This window comes from Pristis pectinata, chromosome 3, assembly GCF_009764475.1.
Source record: "Pristis pectinata isolate sPriPec2 chromosome 3, sPriPec2.1.pri, whole genome shotgun sequence".
NCBI lineage: Eukaryota > Metazoa > Chordata > Chondrichthyes > Rhinopristiformes > Pristidae > Pristis > Pristis pectinata.
This window is the reverse complement of record NC_067407.1, coordinates 15,802,603-15,824,456: the sequence shown is the minus strand read 5'-3', so window position 1 is coordinate 15,824,456 and position 21,854 is coordinate 15,802,603. Positions and strand designations below refer to the sequence as shown.

Below are 21,854 nucleotides of genomic sequence, written 5' to 3'. Positions count from 1 at the left end.
AAACAATAACAGTACAGAGTAAAGTGTCACAGCTACAGAGAAAGTGCAGTGCAATAAAGTGTAAGGTCACAACAAGGTAGATCGTGAGGTCATAGTCCATCTCATTGTATAATGGAACCGTTCAATAGTCTTATCACAATGGGGTAGAAGCTGTCCTTAAGTCTGGTGGTACGTGCCCTCAGGCTCCTGTATCTTCTACCCGATGGAAGAGGAGAGAAGAGAGAATGTCCCCGGTGGGTGGGGTCCTTGATTATGCTGACTGCTACACCACGACAACGAGAGGTAAAGCCAGAGTCCAAGGAGGGAAAGCGAGTGTCTGTGATGCTCTGGGCTGTGTCCACAACTCTCTGCAGTTTCTTGCGGTCCTGGGCAGAGCAGTTGCTGTACCAAGCTGTGATACATCCAGATAGGATGCTTTCTATGGTGCATCGGTAAAAGTTGCAGGTTTGGTGAGAACGACCAAGACACTGAGGACCTATTAACCACAAACATAAAGAGTTCCTGGACCAGAAGTACCACCATTCCTCGAGAGACAAGGAGCAGCTCTAGAGTTGCCTGAAGGCAGATGTCCAGCAGAAAGCCCGTGACCTAAAGAACAGATTGTGGATGGCTCAGAAGTCTCAGCAACTCACTGATATCCACGGCGTGCTCAGGTTCTTCAACACTGTCAAGGCCATCCAGAGAACAAACACCTAAAGCCCTCCCCCACCTAGAACCAAGAATGGGGCAAACTCATTAGGGACTGAGAAGCAGTTAACACCCACTAAAAGGAACACTTTGAAAACCAGTCCAGGTGAAGGGTCTCGGACAGAAACGTCAACTGTCCATTTCCCTCCACAGATGCTGCCTGACCTCCTGAGTTCCTCCAGCATCTTGCTTGTTGCTCCAGGTTCCAGCATCTGCAGTCTCTTGTGCCTACTTCCCTACTGCAACTCTCTTCTTGATGAGAGCTCCCTGGCCTACATTCTACGGCAAGCTATTCAGGCCAGACTTGCCTTCAGTCCGGACTGACAAAAGTCAGAGAGGTCAGATCCTTCTACAAAAATAACAAAGCCTCAGGAACAGAGAGCCACCCAGCAGAAACCAGAAGATCTGTCAGTGAAGAGTTGCTGTCACAAATCCACAAATCCACAAATCCACACCTGGGACAAGCAAAATGTACCAAGCACGCTCAGAAATGCTGTAATAGCGACCATCTTCAAGGAAGGAGGCAAGTCCGACGACTGTGGTAACTACAGAGGGGTCTCCCTGCCATATGCCATGGGGAAAGTGGTCACTTGGGCCCTCCTCAACCCACTTCGTCCTGAATCATATCCACCTAGAAACACAGTGGACATGATCTTCAGAGCATGACACTTCCAAGAAAATTACAGAGAGCAAAACCACCAGCCACTATACATGGCCTCTTTCAACCTCACTAAAGACTTTGATTCAGGATGGACAACGGAATGCCCTCCTCAAAATCAGCAGCCCGCAGAAGTTCATCTCCATCTTATGCTTGCTCCATTATGGCATGCAACCATGTCGCAAGCCAATTGGTCTACAACATAGCCAATCTCACTGAAGACTGGTATTAAACTGGGCTAAGTCTTTGCCCCAACACTTCTCAAACTTTCCCACTGCAGTTTTGCACCTCACCTCCAACAAACTTCATATGAAAGTGGAACTAATCTTCAGAACTAATGGGAAAATCTTCAATGTACTGCAACTGAACTCCTGAACCACGGTCACATGAACCTCTATTGGCAAGCTGCAGATGATGCTTGAGATTGTGCATGCTTGGAGGCCAAATTCCAAGTGTCAGCTGAGTTGCTCACTGAAGCGTAGAAGACGATGGCCTTACACGCAACACTTGCAGAAGAAACGTCCGCTACCATCCTGACCCCACTGCACCACACTGTCCTCCAAGTTTAAAGGTTCATAGCAAGAGCCTGGAAAATGTGAATCACTTTGAGAGCTATAGAACATAGAACACTACAGCACAGTACAGGCCCTTTGGCCCATGATGTTGTGCCAACATTTTATCCTGCTTTAAGATCTATCTAACCCTTCCCTCCCACATAGCCCCCTATTTTTCTATCATTCATGTGTCTATCTAAGAGTCTCTTATATGTCCCTAATATATCTGCCCCGACAACCTCTGCAGGCAGTGGGGGCTATGTCTGGGCAAAGGCAGACAGTAATGCTGAAATTCATTACAACCTTCAATGCTCCATCACAACCTATGATTGATTAAGGAAAAGAGTGTTTGAAGATCACCTCAGATCTGGAACAAAACTCATGATCTACTGAACAGCAATGATCTCTGCTCCTGAGACCTAGACCACCTACCATAGGCACCTCAAGGTACTGGAAAATACCATCAACGATATCTTCGCAAAATCCTCCTGATTCACTTGAAGCATGAGTGAACCAAGTCAGCATTGTCTCCCAGACCAACAATCCCAGCATTGAGGTCCTAGTTACACCCAGTCAGCTATGTTGGGCTGGCCACATTGTTGACATGTCCAACACCAGACTCCTGAAACAGATGTTCTATTTTGAGCACTGTCATGGGAAGGGATTACCAGGAGGTCATGAGAAAAAGATTCAATAATGCACTGAGAGCCTCCGCAAAGAAGTGAAACATATCCACTGACTCCTTGAATCTCTGGCCCTTGACTACTCAAAGTCGAGAAGGAGCATTTGGGTTGGTCTTAAGAACCTCACAGCCATGTGTTGGGAATACATAGAACATAGAACAGTACAGCACAGGAACAGGCCCTTTGGCCCACAATGTCTCTGCTGACCATGATGCCAAGTTAAACTAATCCCTTCTGCCTGCACATGGTCCATGTCCCTCCATTCCCTGTATATTCACATGCCCATCTAAAGCCTCTTAAACACCACCATCATGTCTGCTTCCACCACCACCCATGGCTGCACGATCCCGACACCCACCACCCTCTGTGTAAAATAATTTGCTTCATAAATCTCCTTTAAAATTTCACCCTCTCACCTTAAAGCTATGCCCTCTAGTATTTGACATTTTTACCCTGGGATAGAGACTCTGATTATCTACTCTATCTATGCCCCTCATGAGTTTATAAACTTCCATAAGGTCTCCCCTCAGCCTCCGATGGTCCAGAGAAAACAATCCAAGTCTGTTCAACCTCTCTTAAAAAGCTAATATGCTCTTATCCAAGCAACATCCTGGTGAACCTCCCCTGCACCCTCTCCACAGCCTCCACCTCCTTCCTGTAATGGGGCAACCAGAACTGCAAATATTACTCCAAATGTGGCTCAACCAGAGGCCCTGTGTAGCCAGCAGAAGGAACATGCTGCAGACACAAAACGTTCTGCTGATGCTGGAATCTGGAGCAATACATAACAAATGCTGGAGGAACTCAGCAGGTCAGGCAGCATCCATGGAGGGAAATAAACAGTCGACGTTTCGGGCCGAGACCCTTCATCAGGACTGGAAAGGAAGATGGCAGAAGCCAGAATAAGAAGGTGGGGGGAGTGGGAGGAGTACACACAGGCAGGTGATAAGTGAGTCCAGGTGAGGGGGGAAGATAAGCTGAGAGGTGATAAGTAGAAGAGGCAAAAGGTTAACATGCTAACTCACAAACCACTCACCTGCCCACTCTACTTGGAACCAGCTACCTCATTAGTCCCCTCCGATTGTATAAAATCAAAGTGGAAGCAAGTCGTCCTCACTCTGAGGGACTGCCTGAGATGAAGAGGTGAGCCACATTCTGCAGATCTCGCTTGGCTATAGCCCCATACAGAGGTTCAGTTGCAAGTTATCGTCAACATTGCTCTATATTTAACATCCCCAAACCAGTCAGGGATGTACAAAATACAAGAAATGGAAGACTTTAGAGATTGGCAGGCACAGTAGTATAGAGTGTAGAGTGGCAGGAACGCTGGTGTAGCGGTTAGCAAAACACTATCACAGCACCAGCGACCCAGGTTCAATTCTGGTGACCATCTGTAAGGAGTTTGTACGTTCTCCCAGTGTCTGCGTGGGTTTCCTCCGGGTGCTCCAGTTTCCTCCCACATTCTAAAGACGTACGGGTTAGGAAGTTGTGGGCATGCTAAGTTGGTGCCCGAAGCATGGCAACACTTGCGGGCTGCCCCCAGAACACTCTACGAAAAAGATGCATTTCACTGTGTGTTTCGATGTACATGTGACTAATAAAGATACCTTATCTCTTCAGGAGGGTTGTTGCGTTGAATAGGGCTACAAAGGTGTGGAGGGCAATGGGCCTGGGGCGATTTGCACACAAGGGTGAGAATATTAAAGTAATGGCAGTGTCAATCAAGGAGCTAATATGGGCCACTCAGTGCAGGTTGATGGATGAATTAATGTGGTATAGGCAGTACAGTTTTGGATAAGCTCAGGTTTTCAGAGAGTGAATTGTGGGAGTCCATCCAGGGCAGCATTAGAATAGCCTCCTTTCGTACTAATCTATAAAATCTATAAGCTCTTTATACAAATATACATGACGCTTCCAAAAGTGAAACATTTTGAATATTCCAAAGGATTTGACTTTATTCCATTCCCAACTCCTTTTACTTACACAGGAGAGCTCTCATGCAATTGTTTGTTCATGGATTGTGGGAAGCACTTGGGAATGTTAAACGTAACACTGCTTGTTTTCCTTTCTCCCAGTTTGCTTATGGAATTCCAGATCTATCCCTCAAAGAAATAGCATGTAGCCAGGCCCTCCTTGACCGCTTCATCATCTTCTCGAGTTGGCGAGGACTGCGCACTGTCCTGAACGGAATGTGTGTCCTCTCTCAGCAACGGCTCCAGAGGGTAGAGGATGCACTTTATGCAAATGTGGATTTCTTTAAACTCTTTGAAGCAGTAGGTCCATTATTTTACTTGTTTATCATTGCTGGAATGTAGTTATTTGCTGCTAAACACCTTCATCACATGTATTTTTTGCCTGGTTTCGTACTTACATTAACTTCAGGATGAAATTACTTGTTTTAAGTCACCCATTTGTTGATTTTCAGTAATCCATGCATTCTTTATGAATTTTCTGAACAGCTTAGATTTGAATATTACCCGGCAGGTAAATGGAAAATAAATAGAGAGAAAATGCATTAGTCTTCTTCATCCCAATACTGACAGTACTTTTGAGGCAGCCTAGGTTAACATCTTCATGGAATTAGGCAGAAGTAGGTGTCGGGGATGGTTATCGGGTTTTAAGGAACGTCTTAAAGGAGGGGAGGGCAGGGGAGAGGTGAGAGGGTTTGGGAGAAGCTGAAAATCCAGAGCATGCAACATGGAGGGCTGAAGACCTGGCTAGTTGAAGGGAGGATGCGAGACACAAGAGACTAGATCTGGAGGAATGGAGAGAGCTGGTGGTGGTTAAGCAGGAACTCAGAAACAGGATGACACTGAATCAAGCTGCTGGTAACCTTAGTGCCCTGTTTGATATTGAGTTGTATTTCTTGTATAAGAATGAAAATAACCAAAATAAGCTCTGTTTTCTTTTCAGCTTCCAAAAGTGCTAAACAATCATGCAGATGGAATAGACTTGCGTTTTTGGATAAGAATTTTAAATGATGCATCATCAGTCCTAGAAGAGGTAAGGAATTAAGAGTTTGTGTTCAAGAACGTCTGTATAAAGTATCCAATCACTGCTATAAAAAGAAAGGATCTGTGCTCCCCTTATCCAAATGTGTCTCGCACTGAGCTGGATAGTCAGGCTCACTTCAGAACGCCTTGAAGTATGTGAAATGGTTCACCACTCATTTGAAACTGAGTAAAATTAGTTAACGTTAATTTTGTATTGGAAAATCCACAGGTTTTATACTGGGACTCAATTTTTCTTACAGCAGTGCAGTTGTTGTAGACTGACTTTATGGCATTAGCCATGATGGATGTAACAATCTTTCCCAATACCCTTTCAACCTCTCTAGGCAACTAAAACTAAAGTAGGAGGTCATTGCCAGGTTACCGACTCTGCCTGGATGCAGTCCAGGTGGTTTTGTCTCAGGTAACCCTCCTCCACCCCACCTCCATCCTTCCCACTATTGGTCACCCAACCCATCAGTCTTCAAAGCTCAGAGAGTCGCAGAGTTATACAGCACGGAAACAGGCCCTTCAGCTCAACTCATCTATACCGACCAAGTTATCTACCTGAGCAAGTCCCATTTGCCTGTGTTTGCCCCATATCCCAGCAGACCTTTCCTATCCTTGTACCTGTCTGAATGTCTTTGAGCTGCACCTGCCTCTGATACCTTGTTCCATATACCCACCACCCTCCATGTGAAAATTTCTCCTCAAGTCCCTTTTAAATCTTTCCTCTCTCACCTTAAATCTATGCCCTCTAGTTTTAGACTCCCCAGCCCCGGGAAAAAGACTGTGACCATTCACCTTATCTATCCCCACATGATTTTATATACCTCTATAGGCTCACCCCTCAGCCTCTTATGCTCCAGGGAAAAAAGTCCCAGCCTGTCCAGTCCCTCCTTATAACTCAGGCCCTGCAGTCCCAGTTACATCCTTGTGAATCTTTTCTGCAACTTGTCCACCAGCTTTAATAACATCCTTCCCATAGTTGGGTGATGAGAACTACACACAGTACTCCAAGTGTGGTCTCACCAAAGTCTTGTACAGTTGTAACTTGACGTCCCAAGTCCTGTACTCAATGTCCTGGCTGATGAGGGCAAGCCTTCAGTTTCTTCCTGCCCTAATAGGAAAACATACAAGCTCCTCCTGATCAGATGATCCTTGATGGCCATTCAAATAGCTTGCCTACACGCTGCAAATATTTCTTTTATACTTAATACGCAAAAATGTCCAGAAAAATTGGAAAAGTAAAAGCTTTTTGCTCAGTGCCAATGACTTATCTCCTGGGTTGTTTGGAGCAGCCTCCTAAAAATTAGTTTTTAATTCCTGAAGGCACTTGAAAAATCCTTATTCCAAAAAAAGAAATAATTTCTCTCTACCCTACTGAATCCTTGTATTGCCGCCTTCTTTTCAGGCATTTCCGTGGGGTTGAGGATGATTTACTTCCTCTCCTGTTTTGTGGGTCCTGAGGTGGCTGATGAAGTCAATGTGGGAATGACAAACTCTTGTATAGACGGGGCAGGTGGTAGATGATGGAGTGCATGGGTGGATGCGTAGTTTGTAAGGTGGTCTGCTGCTTTCACAAGGCCTCTGTGTGCTCCCATTGCACAGTCTTGAGATTCTCAATGCCATTTAGAATACTCATTTTCACCTTAAAGTCATACCTGCCTGCATGGTAGTGTAGTAGCAGTACAGTAGTGTAGCGGTTAGCATAACGTTATTACAGCACCAGCGACCCGGGTTCAAATCCCGTCCCTGTCTGTAAGGAGTTTGTACGTTCTCCCAGTGTCTGCGTGGATTTCCTCTGGGTGCTCTGGTTTCCTCCCACATTCCAGAGACGTACAGGTTAGGAGTTGTGGGCATGCTATGTTGTTGACTCTTGTGGGCTGCCCCCAGCATATTCTCAGTAAACGCAAAAAGACACATTTCACTGTGTGGTTCAATGTACATGTGACTAAAATAAATAGATATCTATCTATTTATTTACTTGTACTTGTTTGAACACTATGTGCTGTTACCATTAGAACAGTGATGATGAGAACTTGTGTGTTACTATGGAAATAAGAACCAGAATCTTCCCATGCCACTGTTTGAAAATGAGCTGGTAGGTCTCCTCACTGCTTCCTGAAGGACCTCCCCGAAATTACCTCTGGTTTCCCTTCCATGTATTGATGGATCAGCTTCAAGTTTCCAGGATTCACAATTTTCTATTTTCATTGCTTTATTTATTTAATCAAACCATGTGCGTAGTTGACTGATATAATCATATACTTTTCAAATGGTTTCCACACAGTTCACTGCACAGGATAGCGTTCGGGATCTTCTTCAGGTGGTTTACCCATTGTTTACTGAGGGCGGTCCAGCTTCATTCAGTCAGCTGACGGACCTGTTGTCAAATCTAATCTGTGGGTATCCCGAGAAAGGAGGCTCCAGGGTTTTCTCGTTTAACTGGTATGAAGATAACAATTACAAGGCTTTCCTGGGAATTAATAACACAAAGAAAGAGACTAAGTATGCGTACGATTATGCGACAAGTAAGTATTTTCCATAAAGCATTGTATTTTCTAAAGAGATAAATATTCATTCATTCCACCATCAGTACACAGTGGCTGCAGTGTGTACAATCGTGAAATGTATCGCATGTACTCACCCGCCTACTCTAACAGCACCACCCAAGCCCACAACCTCTATCACCAAGAGGTTCAAGGGCAACGTTGGATGGAAACAAGACCACCTACACGTTCCCTTCCATTATCCTGCCTTCGTCATTATTACATCTAAATCCTGGAACTCTCTGTACTTTATCTTATCTTATAAAGCATGATGGGAGTACCTTCATTAGAAGGACTGCAATGATTCAAGAGGCAACTCACCACCACCTTTTCAAGGGCAATTAGGGATGTTCATTAAATGTTGGTATTGCCAGTGATGCTTACATCCTCCTTAAACAAAAGGAATTAACGAAACATTAGATTGGGATAAATATTTGGACATTGGATTCAGAAAGACCAAAATGTGAATAATTTGAATTTAAGTTTAAAGTCTACATGGCTGGTGTGCCCACCAGCACCAACCCAGACAGGCAGAGGGTTGCCATTGACTGGGGTGTGTAGATCATTGGACAACCACAAACCTGAATTGCCCCTTTCCCCAAACCATACAACAGAAATTGCCAAAACAAAATAGATACCATATACCCAACAAACCATAGCAGGTTGGACATACAGCCTTTATAATTCAGTATTTCCCCATAATGAACAAAAACTAGTGAGTTATCTGTAAGTTCAATGGGGAAAATGTATATATTAACTGCTACAACTGTTCTTGCAAAAGATTTCTAGCCTCTGACATCTTCCATGTGAAAATTCTTGGACTAATGGAAGCAGGTCTAATATCGAGTAATGTGAAGATTAACTTAATTGATGAGTTCATCACGTCATGTATAACTGATTCAAAGGGTCAGAGAAGGTAACAGTTTGACCACAAGTTTTAGCTGGGTTGACGTGGGGGTGAGTGGAGTTAAATCCTCATGGCAAGGAGAAGGGAAACACCAGCTGGGATCATCTGTTCTAGTCAGTCAGCCCCTATTAGAAGTGTAGACTTTGAGTGAATTCAAGACTGGGTTTGAAGGTGATTCCTGCGGCTCTCCCCCTCTTCCCTCGCTTGCAATGTTTTCAATTGTGTATCAAGTATGAATAACAGCCAATTTGGAGAGTAAGAACTGTTAGTCTAGTACCTGTCATTGTGAGGGGAGAATATTAATGCTTCGAAGTACCACCTACAAAATGCACTGCAGATACTCACCTAGGTTACTTCAGTCACACCTCTCCAATCCATGATCTCTATCATCACGATAAACAGGGGCAACAAATATATGGGAGCACTACCACCTGCAGATCCCACTCCAAGTAACACACCATTCTGAACTAGAGTCATAGAGTCATACAGCACTGAAACAAGCTCTTCAGCCCAACTTGTCCATGCAGACCAAGGTGCCTACCACAGGTAGTCCCACTTGCCTGCATTTGGCCCATATCTCTCTAAACTGTTCCTATCCATGAATCTGTCCAAGCTTCTTTTAAATATTGTAATTGCATATGCCTCTACCACTTTCTCTGGCAGTTCATTCCATTTACCCATCGCCCTCTATGTGAAAAACCTGCCCCTCAGGTCCCCTTTAAATCTTTCCCTTATCACCTTAAACCTCTAGTGTTAGACTCCCTTGCAAAAAGACTGTGACCATTCACCATATCTATGCCCCTCATGGAATTATAAAGTTGCTACTTCATCATTCATCATCGGGTCTAAATCCTGGAACTCCTTACCGAACAATAATGTGGAAACTTTAATGTGGAATAAAGGACTTGTCCCATTAATTTGCAGCACATGGGCACTACTGTCCAGGGTACCCACCCTGGACAGTAGTGCCCATGCGTTGTGAATTAATGGGACAAGGTGCTGGGAGTGTGTATCAATCAAATATACAGTATATTTGGGAGGATTTTGTTTTATTGTGGTCATCTTTATCGGAATAAGTAGCAGTCTATGATGGTCAAATTACTAATGCTTGATAACATTTTCTGTAGCTCCATTCTGTAATGCACTTAATCAAAACATGGAGTCCAACCCTGCAACCAAGATAGTCTGGAGTGTGCTGAAGCCGCTATTAATGGGGAAGGTTCTGTTTTCTCCAGATTCTCCCGCAACACGACAGCTGATGAAAAATGTGAGTTCACGGGATTGTTAGGATAATTTCATTAAAATCTGAGCAATTCATAGAACATAGAACATTGAACATAGAACATAAAACAGTACAGCACAGGAACAGGCCCTTCGGCCCACCATTTCTATGCTGACCATGATGCCAATCTAAACTGATTCCATTTGCCTGCACATGGTCCATATCCCTCGATTCCCTGCCTGTTCATGTATCTGCCTAAATGCCTCTTTAAAAGGTAACCTCCACTATCCTACACTCATCAATCATCTTTGTCACCTCCTCAAAAAACTCAACTAAATTTGTGAGACAGGACCTCCCCTGCACAAAGCCATGCTGACTTTCCCTAACAATCCATGTTTTTCCAAATGTTACTAAATCCAGGAACCTTCTCCAATTATTTCCCTACCACCGATGTATTGTCCTATAATTTCCTGGATTATCCTTGTTACCCTTCTTAAACGCAGGAACAACTTTGGCTATTTTCTGTCTTCTGGCACCTCACCTTAGCCAAAGAGGATACAAAGATCTCGGTCAAGGCCCCAGCAATGTCCTTCCTTTCCTCCCTCAGAGTCCTGGGGTAGATTCCATTAAGTCTTGGGGACTCATCCATCTTAATGTTTTTCAATATACTCAACAACTCCTCCATCTCAATATCGACATGCACTAGAATATAAACATACCCCTCCCTGATGTCACCATCATCCACTGCCTTCTCTTTGGTGAATACCGATGTGAAGTAGTTATTTATTACATCGCCAACTTCCTCTTGCACCAGGCATAGGTTCCCTCCTTTGACCTTGAGTGGACCTACCCTTTTCCTAGCTACTCTCTTGCTTTTAATAGACATATAAAATGCCTTGGGATTCTTAATCCTACTTGCCAAGGTCATTTCATGGGCCCTTTTAGCCTTCCTAATTCCTTGTTTAAGTTCTTTCCTGCTTCCTTTGTATTCCTCAAGGGCCTTGTCCGATTTCAGCTTCCTAAATCTTACATGTGCTTCCTTATTCTTTTTGACTAACCTTACAATATCTCTTGTCATCCCTGAACCTTGCCATCCTCATCTTTCGTCTTCACAGGAACATGCTGGTCCTAAGCTCTAACGAGCCAGCCTTACAAAGATTTCCACATGTCATATGTGGATTTACCCCCAAACAGCCACACTCAATCAACTTTCCTCAGTTCCTGCCTAATACAAAAATTTCAATCACCTGGTCAGGCTCATTGCCCAGTATGAGGTCTGGTATGGCCCCTTCTCTAGCTGGACTATCTGCATAATTTCAAGAAACACTCGTGGATACACCTAACAGATTCTGCCCCATCTAAGTCCCTGGCATTAAGGGAATGTCATCAATATTTAGGAAGTTAAAACCACCCCCTACCTACCCACCCCTGGATATCTGTTCCTCTGTCTCCCAATGGCCAATGGGAGGCCTATTGTATAATCCCATCATAGTGATTGCACCTTTCTTATTCCTGAGCTCTATTCACATGGCCTCACAGGATGAGCCCTCTAATTCAAATCATTGCATACACTGAATCTAAATAACTCGATGCATTATTACATTATGAAATCCTATTCTCTACATAGAGATGGGTAAGGAAAAATTGTCTGATACCAACTGGCCTGGATTTTGCAATTGGTGTGTCATATGGCAAAACTGTAAAGCCACTGCAACTCCTGGAGTATGCATTAGATATTTCAATGGAGAAATCCATAAACTATTGTCAACGATGTCTGCTCTTCCACAGCTTGTGCTGTTTGGAGGTTCTCAAATGTGGAAATTATTTGAAAGTATTGAATTGATTTAAGCCTCAAATTTTTAATGTGTTATTCTCACGGTTAAAAGCTCTTGAAAGAGCCAGGCTTTGTTGAATAAACTGTAACTAGATTTTTAATGGCACATTAAACCATTATTATTGTGACCAGACTCTCTAAGTCTGAAAAACTAATTTTATATTTATGGATTTTTCCAATCCACAGTAAAAAATGCTTTTTTTATTAAGATGTGTGGCTATGGTACTTAAGCTTCAATTTAATCTATGGTAGATATGTAAGTCTGAGCTTAATTTCTATTCAGTTATAAAACAAGAATGATAACATCCACTTGTTACTTCTGAGTTTGTGCCTGTGGGAATTCTTCAATGTGATTGGTTGCTCAACCTGCTTGATGACATCACTGTTGCTGAAGTCTAGAGATCCTCTATCCCGGACACCATTAATGTCAGAACAGGGGAAATCCACACAACAAATGTCATGTAGGCAGCTCTCTTTGAGGTGAAGAGTGAGCACCATTACTTTGCTGCCTATGGCTAAATAAGTTGTGTGAGTTTTTAAAATTTATTCATACAGAGGGAATAGATGTCACTGCCCAGACTAGCTTTCAAATTTGGTAAATTGGTTTATTATTGTCACATGTGCTGAGGTACAGTGAGAAACTTTGTTTTGCATACTGTCCGTGCAGGGCATTTCATCACATCAGTGCATTGAGGTAGTACAGGGAAAGAGCAATAAAAGAATGCAGAATGAAGTGTTATAGTTACAGAGAAAGTGCAGAAGGTGCAAGGCCACAATGAGGTAGATTATGAGGTCAAGAGTCCACCTTATTTTATTGCCCATTTATTGCCCATTCCTGATTGCTCTTGAATTGAGTGACCTGCTGGGTCACATCAGATGGTCTTTAAGAGTTAATCATATTGCTGTGGATCCAGACTCATGATTGGGCCAAACTGGGTGAAACAGCAGATTCCCTTCCCTTTGATTAACCAAATGTGGTTCCAAGACAGCCCACTCGTTTCACAGTTACCATTATTAATTTCAGACTGCACAATAATATAATCATTTGAGGACAGTGTGTTAATTTGCTGGTGTCTTACTCTGCCAGTGAGAATGTTAACTTTGGATAAGGTAAGATATAAATCAGCAATGATGGATTAACCTGGATTTTGCAGTGTACTGAGGATTGGAAAGTCAACTGAAAGCCAAGATTTACCCCCAACAGCCTACTGGCTGCAGTCAGCCTTACGTTGTTAAACACAAACCAATTATTGCTTCTCCAGAGGACATGAAAGAGTTGAACTCATATGCTTGTCCAAACAAGCAATACCTTTGGAAATGCTGATGAATATTTGTCAGATAAATTTTCAAATTCCAGATTTTGCATTGTGTGTCAAATTCTGCTTTCGGTTTTGAAGAGTGATTAAAATCATCTTGTACATGTTACACAAACTTTCAAAGATGTTGTCCTCGATTAGACAGAGAGAAACTGGAAAATAGAGGAACACAGTCTATGGTCACCGGTTCCAAGCCAACATTCAGTGGATCTCCTTAAACACTCAATACAGTATTGTGTTTCAAAGTACAACTCCCAACCAGCTCAAATGCTTTCAAAGCACTAGAAGATACAGGATCATGCCTTGGTTTTACTGAAAATTTTCATCTGGCTGTTTTTGATTCCCCAGATTTATTTTACTGACTCCATGTTCTCACAATATCACTCATATATACATTATATTTGATCACCAAATGTTTAGCAGCTCCTGTCAAAGACAAGCCTGTGTTATTTAAAAGGAGAATTTGTCCAAGCCACTCTTGCAGATATGTGGCCTTGAAATAGTTAAATGGAGCACACACTGATACATGTTGATGGAATTTTCTTCACAGGCTAATGTCACTTTTGAGGAACTGCACAGACTTAAGCAGATCGGAAAGATCTGGGAGGAAGTGAAGTCTCAGCTTTGGAACTTCTTCCAAAACAGTGTCCAAATGAACATAATACGAGTAAGTGTTGGCCACAAGAACAAGGGAACGAAATGTTTCCCCAATGCCAAGCAGTTATCTCTCAGCTCATTAACTTTTTGTCACCATGTTTATCTGAAATGGCCAATTGTCTCTGACGGTGATAACAGCAGATTACAGTAGATTTTTAACACATTTATACTTTCATTGTCTTCTCTATCTGGTATTGAGGATTTTTCCCTCTCTCAGTGTGTATAATGCACACTTTCATAGTGTCAAATTATAATCTTAAACTTACCAGAGATTGTTTTAAAAATTAATAGTCTACAAAGGAATGCAAGATTCGTACAATGCCTATGATGCCCTAATACTTCTCAATGAACTTTCTGCATTCCTGAGGATTGACACGTGGAAGTTTAACTATGTGGAGTGATGTATGATATGAATTTGGGTAACTTTAATCCACTTCCAGGAGGCCATGTACCTAGTGTACAAACTTGCCCCTGACATGGCATTAATTCGCACACTCCTCTGAGTTGTCATTGGAGAATTAGTGTGGGAAATGACTAATAGTTAAAACATTGCAGAAGGGGGTGATTTGCTGATCTTTCAGCTGAGGCACATTGTTGGGATTCAGTTGGCTTTGCTTCACATTACCGTACTCTATCTCATCATGCCCGTTAAACAAGTGCATATATGCACATGTGCATACAATATGTGCCCCTTCAAAAGTAATCTAAATTTCCATCCGCGCCCCTGTCTACCAGGCCTGGGAATATTTGGAGCTAACCTGTAATGGAAAGTGTTTTATTCCTCAGTATGTTTATTCACTACATTCCTTGCCTTTTATTTCCCACAGGATTCAATAAAAAACCCCACAGTGTCATATTTCATAAACAAGCAACTGGAAGACATGGACTTGACAGCCAATGACATCATAAACTTCCTAAACAACAGACCATTCAGTGATAGTGAAGACGGAGTGCCAAACTTCTCCTGGCAGAATATTTATAATGTAACCGATCAGATCCTCACCACATTCAATGACTATATGGAGGTAAGAGAACAGGAGAATTAAATCAGGCTCGGATTGTGTTGCAGAGGTTAAATCCTTCACGTTTTTCTGCATCTGTTTGCAATTATTGCTGGACTCAGTAAAGTACACAATTACATTTTGACAAATTAGGTAGCTCAGCATTGTACAGAAACTATTTGTTAATTTATTCATTTTTCAGGACAATTTATTCATGTTTTAGACCAGCATTTATATCACCATCCCAAATCGCTCATGAGAGGGAGATGGGGTGGTGGGGGTGAGTGGGTTGTGAGCCACCTTTTTGAACTGCAGCTCTTGTAATGAGTATGCCCCACAACATTGCCGCAGTCACAATGAAGGAAAAGCAAAGTATTTCTGGTTGGTCTGGAACTTCGAGGCTCTGGTGTCCCCATGCACCAGCTGGCCCCATCTCCTGGCTGGGCTCTTATTTTCTACCTTTCTTGTGGTCAAAGGTGTTTGCTTGGAGGTACTCTTCCACAAAGGACAGGTAGTGCGGCAACACCCAGCTGACTGGGACGTTGTGCGGTAACGGGGCCAGGCCTCTCTTCCAATACCAGGGACAGGTAGAACCATTCACACTCATTGGGTCCCTTTCACACTCAATTTTAAAAATCTTGCCCTCTTGTTCAAACCCCTCCTTGGCCACACCTCTCCCAATCTCAGTCATCTCCTCCAGTTCTATAATGTCTTCCTCCCTCTACCAATGGTCAGCCACTTTTGTTGTCCCACTGTTGATGCCATGCTTTATCCCGGTCCCATGCTTTGTAGTTCCATTTCCAAACATCAATGCCTCTCCATCCCTATCTCCTCCTTTAAGATACTGCCTATAGCCAATCTCTGACCAAATATTTGCTCACCCATGTGAGTTTTTATCTGCTAAAGCTCCCATAATGAGTCTTGGCTGTTTTAATGTATTAAAGGCAATCTAGGAGGCCGTGTTGGTGTTGTTGTGACCAATTGTTTCCTTCCTATCGCAGTTCAGTTGATAAATGAGAGTATCCAAATGTATGGGTGTACTGTGATCCTATTGGACAGAAGAATCACGTGATGTGTCTGCTTTGTAACAATGTAACACTGACAGAAACATTCTATCTACAACAGGAACCCTGTAGTCTCCACATATATATTGGTATTGGTATTGGTTTATTATTGTCACTTGTACCGAGGTACAGTGAAAAACGTCTTGCATACAGTTTGTACAGATCAATTCATTACACAGTGCAGATACATTGAATTAGTACGGAGTGCATCGGGGTAGTACAGGTAAAAACAATAAAAAAGTACAGAGCAAAGTGTCACAGCTACAGAGAAGTGCATTGCAGGTAGACAATAAGGTGCAAGGTCATAACAAGGTAGATTGTGAGGTCAAGAATCCATCTCATCATATAAGGGAATCATGCAATAGTCTTATCACAGTGGGATAGAAGCTGTCCTTGAGCCTGGTGGTGTGTGCCCTCAGGCTCCTGTATCTTAGAAACATAGAAACATAGAAAAACTACAGCACAATTCAGGCCCTTCAGTCCACGAAGCTGTGCCGAACATGTCCCTACCCTAGAAATTACTAGGCTTACCCATAGCCGTCTATTTTTCTCAGCTTTTTATCTTCTGCCTGATGGGAGAGGGGAGAAGAGAAAATGACTCAGGCGGGTGGGGTCTTTGTGTTTTGCCTTGTAAATAAACCAGTACCTCTATGGGCATGTCCCAATATACACTATGCCTCAATGTATTTGTGAAACCATTACAATAACCAACACTAGTTTAGCCATGAAGCTGGAGATTTAGTGGAATGCTGAGATTTGAATGCATTGGGTTCCATCTTCCCTGTTACTGCTGTTGGTTTGGTTAACATTATAGGGAACACTAATCTGGTCATTACCAACACATTTCACTGTTATCAGCATGTTTAAATAGCTTTGGGAATTTTTCAAAATAAAGATTGAATCAGCTCTGTGATCTAACTTCATTCCCTGGCAACCACATTTGTTTCAGAATCCATCCACTCAGGAGATAAGATGTCTTGGCATTGTTATAGCAGTCTGACACAAGGGATTAAAAATATTATCAAGATTTTGAAGAAAAGTCGTTGAGAGTTAGTGTTTCTTTATAGTTCATTGAGGAAAACACCTAACATTACCTAACTCCAAATATGCAACATTTGACAACTAACAGATATTGTTTTTAGGCCTCGCTATACTTTTAAATGTTCATTTTCTTGCAGTATTTTAACTTCTAGAAGATATGCCCAGAGACTGGGTGAAATAGACCAATAAAGTCACGTTAGATTATTCATCTGAACAAATCCCATATTGTTGCCAGTGTAGAGTCCAGCTGTTTATTAAAAGTTTTGGGGATTATGGCCTTTGTTCTTTTCCTTAGAAGTAAAAAGTGTCGTGGGTTGATCAATTTTTGTGAGAATCATTTTCCAGGGCCAATCTTTTGCAAGTTTGAAGCCTGTGCCATTTTCTCCTTCTCTCCCAGTTGATATTTAAAGTGCTTTCCAAATTGTGTTGGCTGTTTTATCAGTGAAAGCCTGATGGGATGGCAAGGGTTAAGGATTGCTTGTGTTCTGGTGCTGTTTTGCTGAACTTTGTATCTTCATTTAAGTATTTTGTTCATTACACAATAACTCGACAAAAGACAATTTTTATCTGGACATCTGCGGTTGCTTACTGCAGGTGCTGAAGAGTCCTCTAAAGTATAAATTACTGTTTACATTTCAAGCAAATAATTATAGACACCATAAGCTGTTATCTTCTCACCCTGCTATTTACGAAGCCATTCTCTTGTTGTAAACTCTTTGATTATTTGCAGTGTTTAAACCTGGATAAATTTGAAGGTCATTCTGATGAAGGGCAGCTCACACACAGAGCACTTTATCTTCTGGAAGAAAACAAGTTTTGGGCTGGGATTGTGTTTCCAGACTTGCATCCGTGGTCAAACAAGCTTCCAACTCATGTCAAGTATAAAATCCGAATGGACATTGATGCAGTAGAGCGAACAAATAAAATAAAAGACAGGTCAGTTTCAATCATAGAACATAGCATAATACAGGAACAGGCCCTTTGGCCCACAGTGTCTGCACCAAACACAATGTCGAATTAAACTAAATCTCTTCTGCCTGTACCTGATCCATGCCCCTCCATTCCCTGCATATTCGTGTGTCTATCTAACAGCCTTTTAAACACCACTATCATATCTGCTTCCACAACTACCCCTCGCAGCCCGTTCCAGGCACCTGTGTAAAAACCAACTTGCCCCACATATCTCTATTAAACTCTCCCCCTCTCACTGTAAATGCATGTCCTCCAGTATTCAGTAGTTCTACACTGGGAAATAGATTCTGACTGTCTACCCTATCTATGCTTATCAAATTTTATAAACTTCTATCAGGTTTCCCCTCAGACTCCGACGCTCCAGAGGAAAGAGGATAATAAGTTCCCAAAATAAAACTCATTATCAACTGCAAACTCTCAGCAAGTTTCAAAGATATCATTGACGGAATTTCTTCCCAAATGTTTGTGGCGTGTCCTGCTGGCAGGACTCAGGCTGCAAGCGCGGTCCATCTGACCTGCCCTCCTCCAACCTTCCTCTGAATGGAATTGGCAAAGTATGTGTGTATTTCAAATTACAGGGATCCATTTTGAAATCATGTCTGCAATAGCTTGACCAGGAGGGAAGGTAGGTGTAGCACAAGTTGTTTGATTTCCCCAACCACTCTTGAAATCAATGCTTTGTATTGTGCACAGAAGGAAAATATCTGAAATAAGACAGAAAATGCTGAAAATGTTCAGCAGGGCAGGCAGCCTCTGTGGAAACTCAGAGCTAATGTTTCAGTCAATGACCTGCCATCAGAAACCAGCACACAATACTGAGAGAGTTAAATGGCAATGGATACAACTCTCAGTTAAAACACACAACAACAAAAACATTGCTGGCAGAGAGATTGCCTTTTATAGTTGAAGTGGAAATGGCAAAGACCCCATGGAGTCTACCTCACCGTCCACACCACTTGCACAATGCAAATGAGTGCTCCCCTCGGTTGCTTGAACAATTATTTTAGAAATAGCTGGCAATGATGTTGAGCTTGTTTCATTAATAGGCATCTCTCCAATTGTTTCACTTGGCTGTGCTATGAAGTGTAACCACAAGAGCTTGAGGTATTGAAATTAAATGTGCACATTCTCTCCTACAACTGTAACACTTACACAATGGGAGATTGTTTTGCACAGTGGGAGCACAGTGTCCATGGGAGATGTTGAGTGATTCCCACTGCTCATCATTCCACAGAGCTTTGGTGTAGCTATTTCCTTGTCATTCCTCTCTGTCTGACTGCGGATTGTTTTACCTCGTGCATACCCCACCCTGTTCCAGGGCCTGTACAAGGCTAATTGTGAGTACTTTCATCTACATTGACTGGGCAGTAATCCAACAGTGTGGTTTGGCCACTCTTTAAAGAGCAACCTAAGTTTCATTCCGCTTCATTGAAACTCTGTCTTCACTTGCGATGGGATGTTACACTCCCTTACTATCCCCCAGGCCACTCCAGCAGCGCCTAGCAAAGTTACAGTGCCTCTTGCATATAGAAGTGAACCCAAGATGGAATAAGCTGCTGAGCTATACAATCTGATCTTTTCATGGGCATCAGAATGCATCATCAGCAAATGGAGAAATTGGTCCAAATTGGTCAGTTGGAGAAAGTACCAAAGGATTGTCCATACCCACAAAATTGGTCCATTCCCAAACATCATGCCACATGTTTAATGACCTTGTTAAACCTGAATTTACCTCTTTCCTTTATCTACAAATCCTTCCACAGTTCCATTCACTTTTACTATGTAACTTTGTCCACTTCTATTGCCACCCGTGCTCTTTTGATCTGTGACCTGCATGTCCTGTACCTGCTTCCTCGATGCTCCCCAGTCCATCATTAGTGAGAGCCTTTGGGCACTTCAGCACTGCTCCCTGCCTTAAAGACCGTTTGTACCTTCTGATGGGCCAGCAGTGGTAGTAACTGTTGATTCAGACACTTGAGATGCATAAGGTGCATTGTGTCTCCCTAACTCTTCTGTAACGATAGGCAGGTGGTAATTATCTACAAAACATTAAAAATTAGTTTATTGTTTCACAATGGTAAGTGATAATGGAAGAAAATCTGCTTAACTTGTCAAGATAGCTATGCTTAATTTGTTTAATATATTACTCTCTGTTAATCCATTAACAAGATAGGTGAAGTGTTGTTTGATTCTCAAGCAGTAAGCCCAGGTTTTCAACACAGTGATGTAAAGAATGGGCAAACTTCCAGTTATGTTCCCTTTAAATGACCACAAGGTCTATTTTTCAATCTCAGGCATCCATGAACTGATTGAACTTTTCTTGTTATTTTTCTCTCTGAAAGCTCTCGGTTAAATTGTATGTAACTTCCACAGCCAAAGTAGAACACTCATAACAAGTTGCATTTATAAATCAGCTTTAATGTAGTAAGTGTACCAAGGTGCTTCACACAAGTGTTAGCAAGCAAAGTTTGCCATTGAATCAGGCACGGTAGTGTAGTGGTTAGCATAACATTATTACAGTGCCAGCGACCTGGGTTCAATTCCCGCTGCTGTCTGTAAGGAGTTTGTACATTCTCCCTGTCTGCATGGGTCTCCTCCGGGTGCTCCGGTTTCCTCCCACATTCCAAAGACGTACAGGTTAGGAAGTTGTGGGCATGCTATGTTGGCGCCGGAAGCGTGGCGACACTTGCGGGCTGCCCCCCAGAACACTACGCAAAAGATGAACACTGTGTGTTTCGATGTACATGTGACTAATAAAGAAATGTTACCTTATCTAGCTTAGAGCAATATTAGGGGACATTTTCCAAAAGTTCAAAGAACTAAGATGCAAGAAGTCTTAATGATATCATTATAGGAGGGAGGAAAGAAAGGTGGGAAGAGCAAGTTAGGGAAGGAATTCCAGAGCTTAGGACAGAAGCAGGTGAAGGCACAGCCTCCAATGATTAACAATTAAAAGCACTGCCTACAATTCCTCTGAACCTCCTTCAATTAGTAGTGATTTCTGTTTTGTTTCTGTCCCTTTGTTGATCCATGTGTTGGTCAGCGACTGTGTAAAGGAGAGCTGACATCAATCTTTTATTTTCAGTTGGAGACACAAGAGACTGTAGATGCTGCAGGTGAAGCTTGTTTCATTTTCAGTTTATTACTTTGAAAATTTGCCTGCATGGAGCTTCCTATTCACATCATTACTGGGATCAATTATTTCCTTGCACTTTATTTGTCTACCTGCACTGCACTTTCTCTTTAACTGTAACAATATACTCCATATTCTGTTTTTTTTCTTTTTGTACTACCTCAATGTACTTATGTATGGAATGATCTGTCTGGACAGCATGCAGACAAAAGCTGTTCACTATATCTCGGTACATGTGACAATAATAAACCAATTACCAAATACCAATATCTTGTGTAAACTCATTACGTGCTTCTCCCACAGGTACTGGGACCCAGGACCCAGAGCCGATCCAATAGAGGATTTGCGCTATATCTGGGGAGGTTTTGCTTACTTACAAGACATGATTGAACATGGAATTATCAGGACTCATACCAACACAGAGGTCCCATCTGGGATCTATGTCCAGCAAATGCCATATCCCTGTTTTGTTGATGACATGTAAGTGATTTAATAATTGATATTCTCTTAAAACTTTATCTTTTTTAAAGCTGATTTAGCTTCAGCAACTTGGAATGGGATGCTCATGGAAAATTTTACACAT

The 21,854-nt window shown here is 42.3% G+C and overlaps 1 protein-coding gene across 1 annotated transcript in view; it reads left to right on the top strand.

Moving 5' to 3' along the window:
• Positions 1-21,854, top strand: part of abca4b (ATP-binding cassette, sub-family A (ABC1), member 4b) — a 128,148-nt gene that overhangs the window by 12,220 nt on the left and 94,074 nt on the right. The window contains exons 6-13 of the mRNA XM_052011178.1: positions 4,658-4,855; positions 5,496-5,585; positions 7,866-8,106; positions 10,159-10,298; positions 13,954-14,070; positions 14,888-15,085; positions 17,897-18,102; positions 21,575-21,751. Coding sequence (XP_051867138.1) covers positions 4,658-4,855; positions 5,496-5,585; positions 7,866-8,106; positions 10,159-10,298; positions 13,954-14,070; positions 14,888-15,085; positions 17,897-18,102; positions 21,575-21,751 — 1,367 coding nt within the window. The remainder of the gene's footprint in view (positions 1-4,657; positions 4,856-5,495; positions 5,586-7,865; positions 8,107-10,158; positions 10,299-13,953; positions 14,071-14,887; positions 15,086-17,896; positions 18,103-21,574; positions 21,752-21,854) is intronic.